The sequence below is a fragment of the Schistocerca nitens genome, chromosome 1, assembly GCF_023898315.1.
Source record: "Schistocerca nitens isolate TAMUIC-IGC-003100 chromosome 1, iqSchNite1.1, whole genome shotgun sequence".
NCBI classification, from domain to species: Eukaryota; Metazoa; Arthropoda; class Insecta; order Orthoptera; family Acrididae; genus Schistocerca; species Schistocerca nitens.
Genome location: NC_064614.1, coordinates 410,876,432 through 410,899,127, shown reverse-complemented (window position 1 = coordinate 410,899,127; position 22,696 = coordinate 410,876,432). Strand labels below are relative to the sequence as shown.

The 22,696-nt window shown below is 42.8% G+C and overlaps 1 protein-coding gene and 1 non-coding gene across 2 annotated transcripts in view; both read right to left on the bottom strand.

Moving 5' to 3' along the window:
• LOC126249756 (RING finger protein 10) overlaps positions 1-22,696 on the bottom strand; it is a 106,908-nt gene that overhangs the window by 68,355 nt on the left and 15,857 nt on the right. The window contains exon 2 of the mRNA XM_049951447.1: positions 4,287-4,459. Coding sequence (XP_049807404.1) covers positions 4,287-4,459 — 173 coding nt within the window. The remainder of the gene's footprint in view (positions 1-4,286; positions 4,460-22,696) is intronic.
• Positions 7,189-7,261, bottom strand: Trnaa-cgc (transfer RNA alanine (anticodon CGC)). The gene has a single exon. It is a non-coding gene; the product is annotated as a tRNA-Ala (tRNA).

The following is a 22,696-nucleotide window of genomic DNA, read 5'->3' as shown; positions in this document are numbered from 1 at the left end:
AGAAAGGGTGGAAGAAATCAACTGCGCCACCAGAAATTCATACAAACGATTTTGAAAAATGAAAGCTATAGTTGATGCTCCGTGAGTGAAGACTATTGAGACATCGCTGAAGATGCCGCTCAATGAGACAAGCCCATAGAGAACTGCAGTAGATGCCACAATCGTCACTGAAAAGGGAGCCAGAGATGCCTGGCAGGAGATAGGACATTACAGGGTTAATGGCAATAGCAAAGAGGACGACGCTCAGGACAGAACCCTGAGGCACACCATTTTCCTGGACAGAGGTGTCTAAGTCAGAACTCACACAAACCTTGAAAACTTGGTCTTTTTAAAATTCCCACAGGAAACGGGGAATGCGGCAACAGAAGCCCCACGTTTAGGGAGTAAAGAGGATACCAGTCCTCCGGCAGATGTCTTATGCTTTCTCCAAATCGAAAAACATGGCCACAGTTTAGTATTTTTGCAGAAAATCATTCATGGCATGGGTGGACAAAGTGATAGGATGGTCAACTGCAGAATGGCACACTCTAAATTGACACTGTGCAGTGGTTAATCAACTGCAAGACTCAAGCCACCACACCAGCCAGGCATGAATCATACGTTCCATCACCTTGCAAAAACACAGTTGGCGAGACAAGGAAGGGAAGGGAAGTGTTTTGTCTTACCAGGCTTAGGTATGGGTATGACAAGGGGCTTCATGACAGCTTCTGGGAAATGTGCCCTCTGCCCACATACGGTTCTACGATGAAGTAGGAAGTGCCTGCCCGCAAGAGAAAGATGCTGCGACATCCGAATGTGAACATTGTCTGGCCCAAGAGGGGAGGATCAAGATGAAGTGAGAGCATGATCTAGCTCCCTCATAGTAAAGGCAGCATTGTAGCACTCACTATTCTGAGAAGAGAAGAGTATCGCCCGAGCCGCCTCCACTCGTTTCAGATGGAGGAATGCAGGGTGACAGTGAAAGGAGCTCGAAATCTCTGCAAAATGGTGTACAAAGGTGTTAGAGATAACTATAGAGCCTTAGTAAGCTGCCATTTGGGTGTGCACATAGGTGGGGTAGGTATCAGCAAACAACAACAAACGAGAAATGGTCAATTGAGAACATGTCTGAGAGAATGGACCACTCAAGACGATGGGCGAACTGGGCAGTGCACAAGGAGAGGTTCAAATCGGAATAGGTGTATGTGGAGTCTGAAAGGGATGTGGGTGTTCCCGTGTTAAGGCAGAAGAGGTAATGTTGATTGAGAAGGTCAGCCAAGAGGTCTCTATGACACATTCTGGAAGAACACCAAATTGGATGGTGTGCATTAAAGTCACCAAGCAGCAGAAAGGAGTTAGCTGCCCAAAAAGATGGACGAAGTCTGCCCTGGTGACATCAAATGACGGAGGGGTCTAAATGGTACTAAGAGAAAAGGTCAAGTAAGGAAGGAAAAGACAAACTGCAACAGGTTGAAGGCGACTGTGATCATCATCCCGTACGAGCAGCAAGACTCCCCCATGAGATGGACTGCTGTCTTCAGGGAGGAGGGCCAAGGTCAAAATGTACCAGGAAGACATTCGAGATCTCTAAGCAGTCACAAGGTGTTCTCATGACCTCACTATTTTGTTTCCTGGAGGCAGAGCAAATGGACATTGCAATTCAGAGAGCAACCGTAAATCCTCTTTCCTTGATCAAAGGCCACGAATATTCAATTGAAGGAGAGGCATTACGAGGAAAGGGGAGCAGGGAAAAAATGAAAAGAGTGGAACCTAGGTGGCTGCTCAGTGCCAGCCTTCAAAGACTCACTGCTACAAGGTGCAGAGGCTGGGGGATCCTGCTCCATGATATCCACAGGCATTCTCCCTCTTTTGATCTGCAGAGTGCAGGGCAGAAAAACGCCTGGCAGTGCGCACCAGTGACCTGGAGGAAGGCCGGACGAGGGTATCACATGGCAACACCATCAAAGAGAATCCTGAAGTCGGCGAAGGAGAAGACTGTTTGCCTTTGTTTGACTTCTTGAGCCTTTCCGGTTGGCAGAGGAAGGTTCAGATGTTGGTTGGCTGAAGGGACGTAGGGAGTCTTCAGGGAATATTCATACCGTCCTTTCCAACCTGTCAGTTGTGTAGCAGGTGATCTCGCCCCGTGAGGCAGAAGTTTTGTGGCGTGTTGCTCATTTGGCTCAGTGTCAATATGACTCTCGAGTATGATTGTAATTGTGACACTGGTAGCAGCGCATGGGGGTTCGAAATGCATGGCCGGATGGTGATAATTTCATAGCCTGCTTTGAGCTTGGAAAGAAGAATCACTATCAAAGGTGAGAAAAAAGTGCATGTGGGCACTAAGGATGCATCTACCTTTTTTATCACTCTATGGATGGCCAGAGGCCTGAGGCCTGATTAGAGGTACGTTTGACTTTCTGCCTCGGTCAGACCATCGAGCAGCCTAGTGTAAATAACACCACGGGAAGAATTTAGAGTTCTATGGGTCTCGACACAAACAGGATAGCTGTAGAGAAGCAAAGCTGCAAGCAATTGTTGTGCTTGAGAATCACAAGTAGTCTTCAAAAGCAAACTGCCATTGCATAAACGAGAGCAGGATTTCACAGGGCCAGCAATTGCATCAACACCTTTCTGTGTAAGATACGGATTTACTGTTGCAAAGGACTGATCTCCTGTACATGAAACCACGAGGAACTGTGGTGCAGCTGGGAGCATCTTTAAACAAGGAGCTTCATTCCTTTTATGTTTCGTAGACATGGACTGCGAAGATAATGGTGGCTCATTGCAAGAAAATCCCCCATGGTTGCCAGCATCTCTGATGACGCACTCATTCCTCTTTAGATGACTGTTCACACCTTAGGTCACACCTCCTGAATACCTGACAGAGGGACCAATCAGCAATTTTGGAAGGTAATAGCTCAGGCAATCAGCCCTCCCTGGGCCTGGCCTGTATCAGGGGGTATGTGCTAACCACACCTTTTGTCCCAGGGCTGAAAATTACACATTACCCAGTCACCTGTTACATGGGCCGACCTTCAGGAGTGCACAGGGAAGAAGAAGAAGAAGAAGAAGAAGAAGAAGAGAGGAGCTTCAAATGCCAAAGCAGGGGAAGGATAGAATGTGAACAAAGAAGGAAAAAGGAATGAAAACCAGTGGTGAGACTGCTCTTATGTCATCACTAAAAATGCGGAGCACCTTCCCAAAAACACCCCAGACATGTTTCCCAAGATACAGAAACAGGAATAGCAAGAGAAGAGACATGCAGCATGGTAGGAAAAAGATGCTGCAAAGGCTGGGGCCTCGTGGTGGCCAAGAACAAACCTGCCAAATTGCGGCGAGCCTTCTTTGAGGACTGACATGTGTTGGACACCCTGCCTGCCATTACTGAGCCATCTGCAGGTTGCTGTTCATGTCAGCACCTATGATGTCTGTTGCTTAGGTTCTGAGCCCATCCTCAGTTCTCATGGCAGCTGGCAGAACTGATGATGACTTCTGGCCTTACTCACAGGGTGTGAACGAGAAGTGAAGAATTGAATGAATGAATGAATGTTTGGTGGAAAATTCTGTGATCAAAAGAGGCTGACGTGCATCTGAATTTGGTGGAGATGGATGTTACAGTAAATCTGATGAGATAGTATCAACAATTTTAGTAATATAGTGACAGTAACGCAGATAATTTTGTTTCAGCAGAAGTAGGTGGAGCTATCTGTGAAGGCGGTGTAGCAGCTGTCTTGTTAGCTGGAAATGAATTTAACGGTGTATCAGTGGGATATGTGAAGATATCTTAAGTGGCATAGCAGTAGTCTCATCAACTGGAGATGAATTTAACGATGCTTTGGCAGAAATGTGCGATTTATTGTTAAACTGCTATGTAAAGTTGCCAGGAGGAGAACTACTTGAAAGAATTCCCCGAATATGTGGTAATTCGGAAAAAAAAAAAAAAAAAAATCCTATCTTGATTGTGTTAAAACACATTGTAATCTTAGAGAATTTCAATTGTTTAAATTTTGGCGTAGCCTTTGTTGAATTTAAGTAGACTGTTGTATTGCTTAATGGCATCAGGAAATTAACTGCTAGGGGCGTCACACTGTGTGTACAATTCAGTTTAGTTGGAACCCGAACAGCACACAATAAAATCTGTGTTTTACAACTGACATCAAAATATTGTGTAAAAAATTAAATATAATAAAATAAAGAATGACAAATTGGCTCCAAACCCGGAAACTTTGAAACCAACAGTTACTGTCTTGGAAATTATGAACAAATTTCTCCAAATAAGAGAATATTCAAGACACAGAAACACAAACCTTGGTATCCTCCTTTCCACCACTGTGATACTGACCCCGTGGTTTTGGTCTTTTGTCAATAGATTTACATTTTTGTGGGACAGGTTTCCGACTTGTTTCATATCTGGTATTACTTGAGGTTGCCTGCTCTCGTCGCCGAACTGTTTTTTGAAACTGTTTGTTGCTGCTGACATCTGGAGAAATAAAAATACATTTTTAGATAAAAAATCTCTCTACAAATGGAAAGGCAAAACTGCTCTAACTACCGTAAAGTTTTTACTTAGCTTTAGTGTAGTGTGTAGCAAGAAAGTGACAGTATAGTGTCCTAAAAATATTTCTTGATTTTTACTTTTAATAATAAACAAATACTGTAGAAAATGTATTAACAGTTGAAACTTATCTGGTGCAGCAGTGATTTTGGGAACTTTTCCTTTATTTATTTTAGTTGTTGAGTGAATAAAGGACTAGCCAGGCCTACAAAAATCTATGCCTTAAGTGAGGAATGGAGACCAACAGGAAAGTAACCTATTACAAAGCAATATACAAAAGCATCACGACTAATGGTGCAATTAGCACCCAGTATCATACATAGATCACCCGATCCCTACATTAGAGGTAACAATGGGTACTGTGGAACCCATCAAATAAGTCACTGATACACAGCATCAGATGTACCTACTGCTTTTACGTGCTAACACTGAATTGTTTTTAATGACAGTTCTGCTTGTTATCTAAATAAAGGCTTTCCTGAATTCAGTTTCACAGCAGGTGGTGGGGTGACACACAATGCTCAGGAACAGTGTGTCATGTTGTATTCCAGCCAATAGAGTCATGCCCCTCTTCTGTTGGTAATGTATGCTTCAGGGCACACACATAATATTTAGCATTGATTTTTAGGTAACTTTGGGCAAGTTGATAGTATTTAGCCACTGTAGTACTAATTATGGGTGAAACAGCAAATGTGACAAGCATTATATTAAGATGCAACAGTTTTAGTGCTTCGAGAATTTCCACGTAAATTATAGAACCACTTGACCTTCCTCCATCTCGAACCCACGATATTTTAAATAGAAGTGTGTGAGAGACGAATCCAACCTATTGTACATTGCATGTTTGTGTGTGCAGGTCTAAAAACAGCCATGAGCTAAATGTGGGTGCAGCGGCCGAACGGTGGCCGACAAGTAACTGTTGTACGATCCATAGAGTTTCAGTGTATATGTAGAGAAGAGCCTGTGCTATTCTTTGCTGGTTTAGTAACTGTGATGATTGTTAAGGACAAATGAAGAAATGAAATTAGACTTTTAAGTAATTCATGTGTTGGACTTGCTAGAAGCAAGACATGTTCATAAATTGCGGGTTGTTCTTAAGCCAACACACTTACGAATGTTAATTTAATGCGTTTGTAAAGCTTGAAATATGAGTGAAATACGAGAAGAAGGAGGTATTTACATGTGAAATGCGAGAATGTTATTCTGCATAATCCAATACATCGTTAATTTGTGAAAACAAAGTTTGTATATTACTCCATCCACACGTTCTATCATCAAAAAAATGTTACGAGCGTGGCGACCAGTGGGGAAAAAAAAAGGAATTTTGAGAAGAAATCGAAGCAGAAGATATGAAGTGTTGCCATAGCAAACAGATACAACAAGATGAGAGAACTGTTTCGTGTAATTGGATCAAGTCCAAAAATCAAATGGAAAAATTTGTGGATGCAACAAAAGGGAAGACATAAGGAAGTAATAACGTTAAAAGAATGGAAAGAAGACCCTGGCGTATTAGACTAAGAAGAGACGTGACGATAATAATTCAACTATAGAAGATCCAGTGTGGGAAGTCTACAGCTCTCACACACATGGCGGCGGCGCTGACGCGGAAACAACATCCAATGCCACCGGCACCAGATGCGGTTCACCGGAGCTCACCTGCTTCCACAGCTGGCTACCGACATCGAGGTCAACACCGACGTTTGATGCCACAGCCACAGGCTTGCTGTTCACTGGAGCTCACTTGGGGTCACACACGAAGCGCAGCTTCAAATGCTCAAATTGCTACTTTAAGTGAAAAACTAGATGCCCAGGGTGCAGCTTCAACTGGTGCACGTTTTATTACATTTGACGCCACACTGGGTGACCTGTGCGTTAGATGGGGATGAAACGATGATGAAGACAACACAACAACCAGTCCCTGAGCGGAGAAAATCCCCAACCCAGCCAGGAAGCGAACCCGGGCCCCTTACGACAGCAGTCCGTCCCACTGACCATTCAGCTATCGGGGCAGACACCTAATGTGGTGTTACCTAGTGAAGTTGTGTTGTTTTGCAATAGGAAAAGATGTCCGAAGAAATGTGAAGAGAAGTATTGGTCTTCACTTGCTCAAGTGAAGTTAATATCAGATCCATGGGATCCGAGCGGGTTCACATCCATCCCCCAGGGACATTAACGCTCTGTGTTAACTGGTGGAGTGACGACCGTCAGATCCCGAGTTGTTTTCGGTGTTTCTTCTGTAATAAAATTTTCCTGCACTGAATTCCCTTCAAATCTTAAACTATTCTTTAATCTATTCCTAAAATCTTAAACTAGCCTATAATGTTAGCACTTAGAAAACTGGATAAGACTATAAGATAAAGATCGGTTTAAAAGAATCACAGATAAACAGTGATGTCAAGATGAAATAAACTGAATAAGAATATTATGTCTGTGTAAAATATAATATAATGTGACGAACTGAACAACTGTTTTACAGTAGTGTACAAGGTAGGGGTTAGTGTTTAACGTCCTGTCGACAACGAGGTCATTAAAGACGGAGCGCAAGCTCGGGTTAGGGAAGGATTGGGAAGGAAATCGGCCGTGCCCTTTCAAAGGAACCATCCCGGCATTTGCCTGAAACTATTTACGGAAATCACGGAAAACCTAAATCAGGATGGCTGGAGACGGGATTGAACCGTCGTCCTCCCGAATGCGAGTCCAGTGTGCTAACCACTGCACCACCTCGCTCGGTAGTAGTGTACAATTTTTTATTTTTATTTTGTATAGAATGTTTTATACCTTTTGTGAGATGTGATGTAGACAGGAGGGTTTGTATCGATTTTGAAAGGGGTGGGTAGTGTAGATAAAAGCACCATTTACACCAACAGATAAATCATGACAAACACAAAGCACACATCAAACCTCTCAAATGACACTCGCAAACAAGTGTGCCTGATTATTCACCAATTGCTGTTACCATAGGGTTGCTAAGATTTTCTTCAGGGACCTCAAGGGTGAAGGTGGGAATGTCCATTCTGTAGTAGACGATTTAACACCATACCTCCTCCGGCTTTCTCACTCTAGTACCAGCGAGGTAGGGATCCTGGGGAAGAGGGATGGGAAGGGTTTCCTGTCTTTGGGGCTGTTTTTTTCCCTCTTCTTCGATCTCAGGAACCATTTCTATTTTTTCCTTTCTTACTTCTCTTTTGAGGACTTAACTATTTTTTTCCTCTTTCCACATTCATATACTTCTATCGCAGAAGTCCTTCCTAGTCTCCGTGGTTTCCAATAACTTACAACTTATTTTCACCTCAGAAGGGCCGAAGAGTCGGAACACACACACACACACACACACACACACACACACACACACACACACACACACACACACACACTTATGTATACACACAAAGAAATATGAATACACAAACAATGAAGTCACAGATTAGAAGGTTATAAGAACCGACAAGGGTTGTACGGGAGAAGATATATGTACATCTAGAAAGATGCACACATTGCTTTTTATTATGACTGTTCTACATCACCTATTTACATGAAAAGCAAAAACAAAGATGATGTGACTTATCATACGAAAGTGCTCGCAGGTCGATAGATACACAAACAAACACAATCATACACACGAATTCTAGCTTTCACAACCAACGGTTGCTTCGTCAGGACAGAGGGAGGGAGAGGGTAAGGAGTCATTCCAATCCCGGGAGCGGAAAGACTTACCTTAGGGGGAAAACAGGACAGGTATACACTCGCACACACACCCATATCCAACCACACATACACAGACACAAGCAGACATTTGTAAAGGCAAAGAGATTCGGCAGAGATGTCAGTCGAGGCAGAAGTACAGATGCAAAGATTTTGTTGAAAGACAGGTGAGGTATGAGCGGCGGCAACTTGAAATTAGCGGAGGTTGAGGCCTGGCGGATAACGAGAAGAGAGGATATACTGAAGGGCAAGTCCCCATCTCCGGAGTTCGGATAGGTTGGTGTTGGTGGGAAGTATCCAGATAACCCGGACGGTGTAACACTGTGCCAAGATGTGCTGGCCGTGCACCAAGGCATGTTTAGCCATAGGGTGATCCTCATTACCAACAAACACTGTCTGCCTGTGTCCATTCATGCGAATGGACAGTTTGTTGCTGGTCATTCCCACATAGAAAGCTTCACAGTGTAGGCAGGTCAGTTGGTAAATCACGTGGGTGCTTTCACACGTGGCTCTGCCTTTGATCGTGTACACCTTCCGGGTTACAGGACTGGAGTAGGTAGTGGTGGGAGGGTGCACGGGACAGGTTTTACACTGGGGGCGGTTACAAGGGTAGGAGCCAGAGGGTAGGGAAGGTGGTTTGGGGATTTCATAGGGATGAACTAAGAGGTTACGAAGGTTAGGTGGACGGTGGAAAGACACTCTTGGTGGAGTGGGGAGGATTTCATGAAGGATGGATCTCATTTCAGGGCAGGATTTGAGGAAGTCGTATCCCTGCTGGAGAGCCGCATTCAGAGTCTGATCCAGTCCCGGAAAGTATCCTGTTACAAGTGGGGGCACTTCTGTGGTTCTTCTGTGGGAGGTTCTGGGTTTGATGGGATGAGGAAGTGGCTCTGGTTATTTACTTCTGTACCAGGTCGGGAGGGTAGTTGCGGGATGCGAAAGCTGTTTTCAGGTTGTTGGTGTAATGGTTCAGGGATTCCGGACTGGAGCAGATTCGTTTGCCACGAAGACCTAGGCTGTAGGGAAGGGACCGTTTGATGTGGAATGGGTGGCAGCTGTCATAATGGAGGTACTGTTGCTTGTTGGTGGGTTTGGTGTGGACAGACGTGTGAAGCTGGCCATTGGACAGATGGAGGTCAACGTCAAGGAAAGTGGCATGGGATTTGAAGTAGGACCAGGTGAATCTGATGGAACCAAAGGAGTTGAGGTTGGAGAGGAAATTCTGGAGTTCTTCTTCACTGTGAGTCCAGATCATGAAGATGTCATCAATAAATCTGTACCAAACTCTGGGTTGGCAGGCCTGGGTAACCAAGAAGGCTTCCTCTAAGTGACCCATGAATAGGTTGGCGTACGAGGGGGCCATCCTGGTACCCATGGCTGTTCCCTTTAATTGTTGGTATGTCTGGCCTTCAAAAGTGAAGAAGTTGTGGGTCAGGATGAAGCTGGCTAAGGTAATGAGGAAAGAGGTTTTAGGTAGGGTGGCAGGTGATTGGCGTGAAAGGAAGTGCTCCATCCATCCTCTGTCACAGCGGGACCCACCTCCTCTTCCTCAAAATCACCCTCTCCGAACCTTCCAGGAATTTCTGACTTCCAGCCTTGCTTCTCAATCCTCCTTAAAAAACCTTAATCCTACTCCCAACATCACCACTGCTGAAGCTCAAGCTATCCATGATCTGAAGGCTGACCGATCCATCGTCATTCTTCCGGCGGACAAGGGTTCCACGACCGTGGTACTTGATCGTCTGGAGTATGTGGCTGAGGGACTGCGTCAGCTTTCAGACAACGCCACATACAAAATTTGCCAAGGTAATCCCATTCCTGATGTCCAGACGGAGCTTCAAGGAATCCTCAGAACCTTAGGCCCCCTACAAAACCTTACACCTGACTCCATCAACCTCCTGACCCCACCGACACCCCGCACCCCTACCTTCTACCTAAAATTCACAAACCCAATCATCCCGGCCGCCCCATTGTAGCTGGTTACCAAGATACGTAAATCAACACCTTCAACCCAATACCTGCAGTCTCCCATCCTTCATCAAAGACACCAACCACTTTCTCGAACGCCTGGAATCCTTACCCAATCTGTTACCCCCAGAAATCATCCTTGTAACCATTAATGCCACTTCCTTATACACAAATATTCAGCACGTCCAGGGCCTCGCTGCGATGGAGCACTTCCTTTCACGCCGATCACCTGCCACCCTACCTAAAACCTCTTTCCTCATTACCTTAGCCAGCTTCATCCTGACCCACAACTTCTTCACTTTTGAAGGCCAGACATACCAACAATTAAAGGGAACAGCCATGGGTACCAGGATGGCCCCCTCGTACGCCAACCTATTCATGGGTCGCTTAGAGGAAGCCTTCTTGGTTACCCAGGCCTGCCAACCCAAAGTTTGGTACAGATTTATTGATGACATCTTCATGATCTGGACTCACAGTGAAGAAGAACTCCAGAATTTCCTCTCCAACCTCAACTCCTTTGGTTCCATCAGATTCACCTGGTCCTACTCCAAATCCCATGCCACTTTCCTTGACGTTGACCTCCATCTGTCCAATGGCCAGCTTCACACGTCTGTCCACATCAAACCCACCAACAAGCAACAGTACCTCCATTATGACAGCTGCCACCCATTCCACATCAAACAGTCCCTTCCCTACAGTCTAGGTCTTCGTTGCAAACGAATCTGCTCCAGTCCGGAATCCCTGAACCATTACACCAACAACCTGAAAACAGCTTTCGCATCCCGCAACTACCCTCCCGACCTGGTACAGAAGTAAATAACCAGAGCCACTTCCTCATCCCATCAAACCCAGAACCTCCCACAGAAGAACCACAGAAGTGCCCCCACTTGTAACAGGATACTTTCCGGGACTGGATCAGACTCTGAATGCGGCTCTCCAGCAGGGATACGACTTCCTCAAATCCTGCCCTGAAATGAGATCAATCCTTCATGAAATCCTCCCCACTCCACCAAGAGTGTCTTTCTACCGTCCACCTAACCTTCGTAACCTCTTAGTTCATCCCTATGAAATCCCCAAACCACCTTCCCTACCCTCTGGCTCCTACCCTTGTAACCGCCCCCAGTGTAAAACCTGTCCCATGCACCCTCCCACCACTACCTACTCCAATCCTGTAACCCGGAAGGTGTACACGATCAAAGGCAGAGCCACGTGTGAAAGCACCCACGTGATTTACCAACTGACCTGCCTACACTGTGAAGCTTTCTATGTGGGAATGACCAGCAACAAACTGTCCATTCGCATGAATGGACACAGGCAGACAGTGTTTGTTGGTAATGAGGATCACCCTATGGCTAAACATGCCTTGGTGCACGGCCAGCACATCTTGGCACAGTGTTACACCGTCCGGGTTATCTGGATACTTCCCACTAACACCAACCTGTCAGAACTCCGGAGATGGGAACTTGCCCTTCAGTATATCCTCTCTTCTCGTTATCCGCCAGGCCTCAACCTCCGCTAATTTCAAGTTGCCGCCGCTCATACCTCACCTGTCTTTCAACAACATCTTTGCCTCTGTACTTCTGCCTCGACTGACATCTCTGCCGAATCTCTTTGCCTTTACAAATGTCTGCTTGTGTCTGTGTATGTGTGGTTGGATATGGGTGTGTGTGCGCGCGAGTGTATACCTGTCCTTTTTTCCCCCTAAGGTAAGTCTTTCCGCTCCCGGGATTGGAATGACTCCTTACCCTCTCCCTTAAAACCCACATCCTTTCGTCTTTCCCTCTCCTTCCCTCTGTCCTGACGAAGCAACCGTTGGTTGCGAAAGCTAGAATTTTGTGTGTATATTTGTGTTTGTATCGACCTGCCAGCGCTTTCGTTTGGTAAGTCACATCATCTTTGTTTTTAGATATATTTTTCCCACGTGGAATGTTTCTCTCTAAAATGAAGATTCCATATTGCATATGTACATAAGTACAGAAAAACTATGATGACCTTACAACGAGTATACATAAGCAGGAAGCATGAGTAATGAAAGAGAACGCAAGCCAGATTGGAGGTAATTGTGATGCTTATTTAAGAGAAGTCAGTGTAGCGAATACTTAAACTGATGAATAGTAGGATAGTGTGACTTTAACAAATTAGGTAGACATAGTATCTACTATCAGTTGAATAATATGTGCAAGCGTAGTATCCACTAAAATTATACGGGGCGTTCAAAAAGTCTCTCCGCAGTGCCGTGTGATTGTTCGCCTGCCTGGATTACTTCCCTTCAAGTGGACTCTCCCAACATTCCACTGTTTCGTTTATCTCAGCCAGAGTCAATGGTATTGTTGGTGTGTGTCGTTACGTGTTGACGTGAACGTTTAAGTTTAGTTCCATTGTTCGTCTGTTTCATTTTTGTCACTGTTAAAATGCTAACCACTGAACAACGTGTGTTTTTGGTCCAACAAGTGTTCAAAGCTGGTGGTAAATACACAGTTTCAGTTCGTCAAACATTTAATTCAATTTTCCGGAGACAACACTCCCACATCGCAATACTGTGCGAGATTTGAGTAACAAATTTCGAAGTGCGGGTTCAGTGGTCGTCCTAGCGCTTCATTTGAGGATAAATTACTCAATACTTCTGATAAAATGTCCATGAGCCCGAACAAGTCGGTAAGAAAACTCGCCCAGGAAATCAATGTTAGTGTTGGAATGGCCCACACAGCTGTAAGGAAAAAATTAGAACATTTCCCATACAAGTTGTGCAAAAACTGAAAAATACTGATCATGGCAAGAGACTGTATTATTGTCAATGGTTCAAAAATTTTGTTCAACAAAATGGAAAGGACGTTCGTAATGAAATGGCTTTAACTGATGAGTCGTTGGCCTTCCTCCGCCTCGAACGCAAGATAGTTTAAATAGAAGTATGTGAGAGACGAATCTGACCTATTGTGCATTGCATGTTTGTGTGTGCAGGTCTGAAAACAGTTACAACCTAAATGTGGGTGCACTGGCTGACAAGTACCTACTGTACGATCCATAGAGCTTCAGTGTATGTTTGGAGAAGAACCTGTGCTATTCTTTGCTGGTTTAGTGACTGTGATGATTGTTAAGGACAAATGAAGAAGTTTAAATATACCAAGGCTAAACTAAAAGTATTCTGTGAGTATCCACTTATTTCATGAGTGGGGGAAGGGGTGGGGGAATTCCTTAACCAGCTTTATTCTTCGGAGAAGAAGTTTTTTGAAATCAACGTGGCTAACTATCCAGAGAAGAAGATCGGCTGCGCATTGCAGTAAGTCAACTGATGTGAGAGAGGTGTGAATTTTGCAATCCAACTTCACATTGATTCTTGTCGTCTAAAGTGTTAGACAGTGATAGTTTTATCTAGAAGTAGTCAGAAGCACATGTAATGACCCTAAGTGCACTCCTCCAACGCTGCCAGTTGCCAGGGTAGGCAACGGCTAGAGCAAGAAGCTTGGGACAGACACCGAAAGCACACTGGCGACACTCAAAACTTTTCTCCTCCTCCTCTGCTCAGAATGCATCATACGGTCACCTTCTTACCTGCTCACCACTATAATCTGTTACTGACCTTTTGCCTTTACTGATTATTTGTGCAGAGTAAATGTTTTGTATCAATTTTGGTGCACAAGTCATGGACATTGCTCGAAAATCCTCAAATCTTTCAACAACCCAAATGTCTTATCAATTTTACCTGCTGATGAACTGAGAAGTGCTTCAATACACAGCGTTACTTTATTTTTTACAGCTTATGACTATTATAAAATCATCACCGAGCTCTCAGAGACTTATCAATGGAGTTCGTTGCTGACCTCTTCAAGTCTTTATTACTTGTGTTGCACAGCACATAGGTGTATCTGCGTAACTATGAGAAGAACTGTATGTTGTTTGTTTATTACTGAGTGCTGGAGTGGTTAGCTTTGGGTGTTCTGCAAAATGTGCTCTAAAAATAGCAAATAACTTTGGTATATTGTTTTAAATAGGTCTCAAGGTTGAAAACCAAAACTAATGTACCATATAGGAGAACTGTTTGATTTTGTGTTCAGAATACTTTTCTTCCTGTTATTGTGAAACAGAACTATTCATTTAATGTGGATGGACTTGCACCATATCATCTGAGTTTAGTGTAGACCATATTAATGATAAACTTTATGCTGTGGAATGCATAGACTGACCAAAATTTGCACACACTCCATAAAAGTAAATAAGGCTATGAGGCGCGATAAAAAAGTAGGGAATTTCTTTTTTTCTTACATAATCTTTATTTATTGATGAACATAAACTTTGTCCCTTTTAAAGTAATCCCCCCTCAGACATACCACATTTGTGCCAGCACTTTTTGTTCAGCTCCTTCAGCTGATTCTGTTTTATCTCATCAATGATGGCAAAACGACATCCTTTCACGGTTCTCTTCAGCCTCGGCAAGAGAAAGAAGTCACAGGGGACGACGTCCAGCGAATGTGTTGGCTGAGGCAACATAACCATTTTGTTTTTTACCAAAAAATAATCTTTGTTTTTACCAAAAAATCAGGAGCACGCATTAAGGTGTGAGCGGAAGCGTTGTTGTGATGCAATTTCCACAAGTGTTTTCGACAATTCTGGTAATTTTATTCAGATGGCTTCACGCAAATGGCATATAACTCCTAGGTAGTATTCCTTATTTATCGTATTACTGTAAGGCAGGAACGCTTGATGCACTATCCCTTTGCAATCAAAGAAAACAGTGAGAAGAACTTCGTATGTGATCAAACTTGTTGCATTTTTTTCGGTCTTGGCTATTCAGGTAGTTTGGGATGACTGGGCCTTGGTTTCAACGTCGTACTCCTAAATCCATGTTGCATCACCTATTATAGCCTTCAGAAGTTCTGGGTTGTTGACTTCACTCAGCAATTCCTGAGCTATGTCTATGTGAAGTCATTTTCGGTCAAAATTCAACAATTCTGGAACAAACTTTGGCGTTACACTTTTCATGGTCAAAACATGAAAAATTTGCTTGGCAAGAACTATCTGATATGTTGACATCAGTAACCTTTCTGATCGTGATACGGTACATTTCCATGACCATTTACTTTACTTCTTCCACAAGGTTGTCAGCAATTGACGTGTTAATTTGGGCATCCAGAGTGGTTGTCACCTTCAATGGTTGCTCTACCCTCTTTGAAACGTAAACTCTTGTCATAACCATAACAGATTTGCCAAAAGGCAGTCAACATTTCAAATGTGGTGCTGCACTTTATTTCATTTTTCAAACAAAATTTAATGTAAATTCTTTGATCCATTTTTGTCGCAAGTTAAAATTCACCAAGCACACAAAAATACGCATAACCTTTTCAGCTGTGAAAAACAAAATATACAAAAACAACTGAAAAAGCAAATTTACTTCACAAACTTGTGTAAAAAAAGATAAAAACTGAAAACTGTATGTAAGAAGTCCACAAAATTAAATTTCCATTAATTTTTGATCACACTTTGTATTTATTTGGCTACGTGCAAGGCAATTATAGATCTTTAGCTGACGGACTATTTCTAGTCAAGAATTCCTTGGCCATATAGAAGTCATCATGGAGAAGTAATATTTAAAATATTCATTTAAAAACAATTCAGCTATCTGTCAAATTTCATTTTTGTAAGCAGACTGTCCAAGAGTTTAACAGCAGTGTACTATGGTCTTTTGCACGATGAATACTTTCTGCTGAAATAGAGGTACTCGAAAAAATTGTCCCCTGCTTGAAATATGAAATTATTATGACCCAGTTTCATGCTGAATATTGTGTTGCATTTTAGTTTCTTATAAATTTTTAACCCCATGAATTCTAGTGTCTGGTCTTAAGAGTTTTAAACAGTACTTAGGAAGATTAAAATTCTCTCTGCAATGAGTGTTCTAATGAAACATGTTACATACTGATTGATATGTCTTCAATGTTAGCAATTCTTGTATCAAAAGTATCTGAAACTGCATATTCTGGCAGCGCCAAGTGGTTACAAAAGTTAACCGACTGCAATGATATTACTTTTACAATGGTTTACAGACAGCTAAAAAAGTTAATTCAAGAAAACCATCATTTACTATTTTATCCTATTGCTGTTTCTTTGCTTGGTGTGGCAACAATTAAATGGTAAATCATTAAAACAGGACATGAACAATGGGTCAATGAACGAACCTTTAGTAATGATCAATTTAGTATTTATGAATGTAGAGGTGTTAATGCTATAAATTTGTTTCAGCACATAATGTACATTTCTGCAGCATTTATTACATAGTGATCAAGTCAAACTTGTACTGAATTACAATAGTCAATTAGAACTTCTCACGTACAGAATTCTATAATGACAATTCAATCACTTTCCAGAAATCTTAGCTATTGTTCGATTAAAATTATTTGATAGTTGATGTCTATCACATTCTGCTTGAGTTGCCACATCAGCTAATGCCAACCGCTCGGTTATAGACATTGGTTACAGGTGACACACAAGCATGGCGGGTCAGTTCATTAATGCTGTTAATGTGTAATGCAGAGGAATTTTGGAAGCGGCCGCCACAAAGGATGACAGAAAAATGAGATGCTCTGTCAACAGCTGATTTTACGTGACCAGCCACTGAATTGTGGCAGTAGTAGTCTATAATGTGTGTGAGAAAATGACAGTCAACAATCTGCGACAGGACTAAAACCACGATTAAACCTTACCTCTACAAGCAAACAGATCCCAATTTCAGTGCTACAAAATAAACTAATTTCTCATTATCAATCATTGGTTACCTGAAACTATCCTCCCACTGGCTACATGAACTGCTGCATTACAAATCGATGAGCAGTTCTGGTTGGCACTTGGTTGTCGATTATACAAGATACAGTCAGACTACAAATGAAAAAGATTGTTGAGGAGGAAAATATGAGCAAATAAAAACATCAGTACAATAATCAAACTGTTTACATGGGGCTCCCAAAACCGGACTTCGTGAACCAATTTCCCAACACCACTTCCGAGTGGTCATGTAAACACTTCGAAATCAATTCTGGAAATCTCTTTCTGGTTGCCAGTTTTACAATTCCGCAATCAATTTTCACTCCCATGTAAATGCAACCAGTTTTGAAACATACCTGGGCTGTCAGGTTTTGTCTTTTTCTTTAAAATTTTCAGCTAATATGGACAGGGTGGTTTCCTGTACAGTGAAGTATAAGTATAAATATTAGACTGAAGCTGTTTACACCTTGTCCAAGTGAAGAGAAATAGCAATTATACTGACAAACTGTAACAGCTGTTTTTCAGGCACCATATTTAAAATGGGCTAGCAAATCCACTTCAAACCGTAACATGTAAACATGACAAAAAACGGTTTTCTGAAATTCATCTCTTGTCTTTCAGAAGACGTGTCGCATGTAAATGTGGTGAGTGAAAATGACACAGTAAAGTATTCAAAACTAAAAAATTACATTTAAATCAGTCAATCGAATAAAAATAATAAGGTGTTTTGATTAGATTTAGAAATAAAAAATCTCTGTACTTTACGTACTTCATAAAATTCAAACCTATGACCTTCTACACTATATAGGTTAACATGCTAACCACCATGCTACGACACTGCTGTGTACAGTTCTTACATTCATAACGCATGTATCCCAGTAGCAACCATGAATTGCAGCTCTCAAAATTTCAGCTTCACCTAATGTGGAGCAAAACTTATCTAATGGAAGTCGATCTGTGATTATAATAACTGTATATGTGACATTGTATTGCGTCTAGTGCGGAAGGGTCTGGTAGTGTTTGGTTAGTGCCGAGTGTGAAATGCGTTAGCTTTTTTCTTTGTGTGTGTGTGTGTGTGTGTGTGTGTGTGTGTGTGTGTGTGTGTGTGTGTGTGTTGGACTATAGTAATATTTTTTAATTTGTGTTATTGCTCTGTGAATGAACAGGGGGAGACAGCGTGTTCTGGTCAGACTGCTGTTCCTTCAGAAATTTAATAAGGCAGCACTTACATTTCATTAGCAATGATTATTTATTGGCTAGAAGATCTTAGATGCTGCCTACGGGAAGTTAAACACAAACCAGAGAGGGGGCAAAAAAAAGGAGAGGCAGCTGTATAAATACCAAGAGCTCAGATGGCACGCCACTGCTAAGCAAAGAAGGCCAGCCATAAAGGTGTAAGGAGAGTACAGATGGGATGTATAAAATAAATGAACTTTAAGGTAATATTACTGAAAGGGATAAGAAAGTAAGTTGAGATTAAATGATGGAGAGGAAACTGCATCTAACAAAGGACTGAAATACCGAAGCTGAACAAGATCCCTGAAATGGATGGCACTCCCTCGGAATTATCGAGATCCTTAGGAGAACCAACCATGACAGAACTATTCAAAGAATAGTTAACTGGACACCTGACAATCATCCTTATGTGAGTCACTGAAGATGGACGAACACGTCCTCTGTTCCACAATACGCAGTGCGCTGTGAATATTCCATGCATGTGTCAAAATCATGTTGACATATGGACCACACACTAACCGGCCGCAGCACCCTCGCTTGTGGAACTGTGAAGAGGGCCGTCCTCTGCATTACTGCTCACCATGGCTGTTGGCACATACTGTTTTGTTCGGTTTGGGCAACTCATGGTGAAGAGAGGATTCCACATATTATGCAGATGGTAGCAGCTGTCGCGGTTCATCAGATTTTCCACCGTGCATATTTACACAGATTCTTTAATAACGGAGTCCCAAAAAGATGTTGCTGTGGCCAAAATAATTGTTTTATCATACTCCATTATTATCCGATGGAGATGCAACTTTTGACAATAAAAAACTTGGTTGGAGCAAAATGCAGAGCAGCATTGATGTTATCCAGTGTTTTTCCATAGAGCCCATAGTGCACTTGTTCTGCCCTATGTAAGTCATACCACACTGGCATGGTTTATTTGTATATTCCAGCCTTTGTAATAACAAACTGTCCTTCACTGATGGAAGTGCTTAGTGTTTAACACCCAGTTGACGATGAGGTTATAGACTGGGCACTAGCTCAGATTAAGGAAGGACGGGGAAGGAAATTGGCTGTGCTCTTTCGAAAGGACCATCGCGACATTTGTCTGAAGTGATATAGGGAAATCACAGAAAACCTAAATCAGGATGGCCGGACCTGTGTTTCAACCATCGTCCTCCTGAATGTGACTCTAGTGCCCTTCACTGATCCCAATAAATCAATAACCTCAGATGATGAGTAGAAAACCAGAATGAGATTTTCACTCTGCAGCGGAGTGTGCGCTGATATGAAACTTCCTGGCAGATTAAAACTGTGTGCCTGACCGAGACTCGAACTCGGGACCTTTGCCTTTCGCGGGCAAGTGCTCTACCAACTGAGCTACCGAAGCACGACTCACGACCGGTACTCACAGCTTTACTTCTGCCAGTGCCTCGTCTCCTACCTTCCAAACTTTACAGAAGCTCTTCTGCGAAACTTGCAGAACTAGCACTCCTGAAAGAAAGGATATTGCGGAGACATGGCTTAGCCACAGCCTGGGAAATGTTTCCAGAATGAGATTTTCACTCTGCAGCGGAGTGTGCGCTGATATGAAACTTCCTGGCAGATTAAAACTGTGTGCCCGACCGAGACTCGAACTCGGGACCTTTGCCCGCGAAAGGCAAAGGTCCCGAGTTCGAGTCTCGGTCGGGCACACAGTTTTAATCTGCCAGGAAGTTTCATATCAGCGCACACTCCGCTGCAGAGTTAAAATCTCATTCTGGAAACATCCCCCAGGCTGTGGCTAAGCCATGTCTCCGCAATATCCTTTCTTTCAGGAGTGCTAGTTCTGCAAGTTTCGCAGGAGAGCTTCTGTAAAGTTTGGAAGGTAGGAGACGAGGTACTGGCAGAAGTAAAGCTGTGAGTACCGGTCGTGAGTCGTGCTTCGGTAGCTCAGTTGGTAGAGCACTTGCCCGCGAAAGGCAAAGGTCCTGAGTTCGAATCTCGGTCGGGCACACAGTTTTAATCTGCCAGGAAGTTTCATATCAGCGCACACTCCGCTGCAGAGTGAAAATCTCATTCTGGAAACATCCCCCAGGCTGTGGCTAAGCCATGTCTCCGCAATATCCTTTCTTTCAGGAGTGCTAGTTCTGCAAGTTTCGCAGGAGAGCTTCTGTAAAGTTTGGAAGGTAGGAGACGAGGTACTGGCAGAAGTAAAGCTGTGAGTACCGGTCGTGAGTCGTGCTTCGGTAGCTCAGTTGGTAGAGCACTTGCCCGCGAAAGGCAAAGGTCCCGAGTTCGAGTCTCGGTCGGGCACACAGTTTTAATCTGCCAGGAAGTTTCATATCAGCGCACACTCCGCTGCAGAGTGAAAATCTCATTCTGGAAACATCCCCCAGGCTGTGACTAAGCCATGTCTCCGCAATATCCTTTCTTTCAGGAGTGCTAGTTCTGCAAGTTTCACAGGAGAGCTTCTGTAAAGTTTGGAAGGTAGGAGACGAGGTACTGGCAGAAGTAAAGCTGTGAGTACCGGTCGTGAGTCGTGCTTCGGTAGCTCAGTTGGTAGAGCACTTGCCCGCGAAAGGCAAAGGTCCCGAGTTCGAATCTCGGTCGGGCACACAGTTTTAATCTGCCAGGAAGTTTCAGTAGAAAACCACTTTCACCTGAAAATTTTGGAGGATTCTTGCTATTTTAAATGACATATTACCAACAACAAGAAGAAAAGCTAGAGATTTTGCTGGCTTGCTCTCTTCTTTGTCGACTTCCTGGTTCTTGGTTTTAACTGATCCTGACTGTTAATCTTTCAGGTACAGTATCTATTTTTCTTGAACACTGTCTTTAGATTGGTGAGCTCTTTAGATAAAATATCTGCATATGAGACTGTGTGAGCTCTCTGTACAAGATTTTTAAGCACACTTATTGCTTGCAATGAGTGATGACCACTATGATTGTAGATGTGTGGACTTACGATAAATTGAATGTCCCACAGAGCCACCATCCTTCGGTCCAACTGTATCATCCAAGAAAGGCACACAACCTGCTTTCTTTAATTTCACAGTGAACTGAATGTTCTTATGAATGGAGTTTAGGTGGTGTAAAAATTGCATTAATTTCGTTTCTCCTCGAGCCATGCTATGGAAGTATCATCTACATACCTCAAAAACAGAATTGGTTTAGGTGTTGCTGATTCAAGCACATTCTCTACAAGTTTCACCATAAAAAGGTTGACCATCAGGGGAGACAGAAAGCAACCCATGGTGACACCCTCCAGTCTGCTAAAAATATTCATGGTTGAACACAAAATAGGTAGAGGAATGTGTGAGCCGAAGTTATGTACAGATGTGCACATGAAACTTATTACCAGATAGTACCGAAGAATCTGGGAGAGGGACCTTTGTAAAAAGAGATGCTGAATCAAAGCTGACTAAACCGTCTGAACTACTTAAATTGAGAGTTTCTTATATAATTTAAGCATTTACCCACCAGTGGAGGAAGCGAGGCGTTTGGCTAAATCATATTTGGCGGCTCTCATGTTGCTTGCTATTGACTGTAAAGGAAGACATGGTGTGCAACCATGTGGCCTTAACCCCTTGATGATCACTGTATGGCTTTCCTAAAGTACATAAATAAAGCCTAGCTTTACAGCCAGTGGTAAGCAAAATTGGTGTCCCCAAACGATTCACCCAAGTACCCTGTTTTCTTCCTAAGGCTGCTGGTGGGCAAATACATCATATACAAAACTCTGCAAATTGTATCGACACACTGAGGCTCTCCATCTAAGCAGCTCTGGCTATTTAGTCAGCTTTGATGTAGCATCTCTTTTTTACGAAGGTCCCTCTTGCAGTTTCTTTTGTGCTAATTGGTAGTAAGTTTGAAGTGGACATCACTACTTCCAATTGGCACGCATTTCCCTCAATCTGTTCTATGTTGAACCGTGAATATTTTGAGCAGACTGATATCACCACCATGCGTGGCCCTCTGTCCCAACTGGTGGACAACCTTTTTATGCAGGACTTCCGAGCAGAGAGCAATTGAGCCAGCAGCTATTAAACCAAGAATATTTTGGAGGTATTAGTCTATTCAACATAGAAAAACTAAGAGAAAAATTTGTGTAGTTGCAAACTTGTGTACAGTGGTAGGAAGAAGTGCTACAAACAACATACTAAAAAATCGTGACTGATAGGGTCTGAACAAATGGGTTGAGGGATTATCGCGTGTTTTTTAAGGCCATTGTTTTCCTTGAATATATTGAAAACTGTGGATTCTAGCGAAAACATTCCCCAGTACACTATTAAACTACATTAAATTTCATACAAAACTTTCCTTTTTGTTTTTTCTCTAGAACTAACGGTTTCTGTGCTGCAGGGATGGAAAAATTGCAGATTATTAAAAATATTGTTTTAATAGTACAAAATTGAAGCTTTTTCTTAAACTGAAGTGGGTGAAAAACAAATATTAGATGTATGTACCACATCCAAGTGCAGTAGAGCCGTATTAATAGAGAATCCTGTGCTCCAAGCTGTATCAGGATTGTGTGTGTGT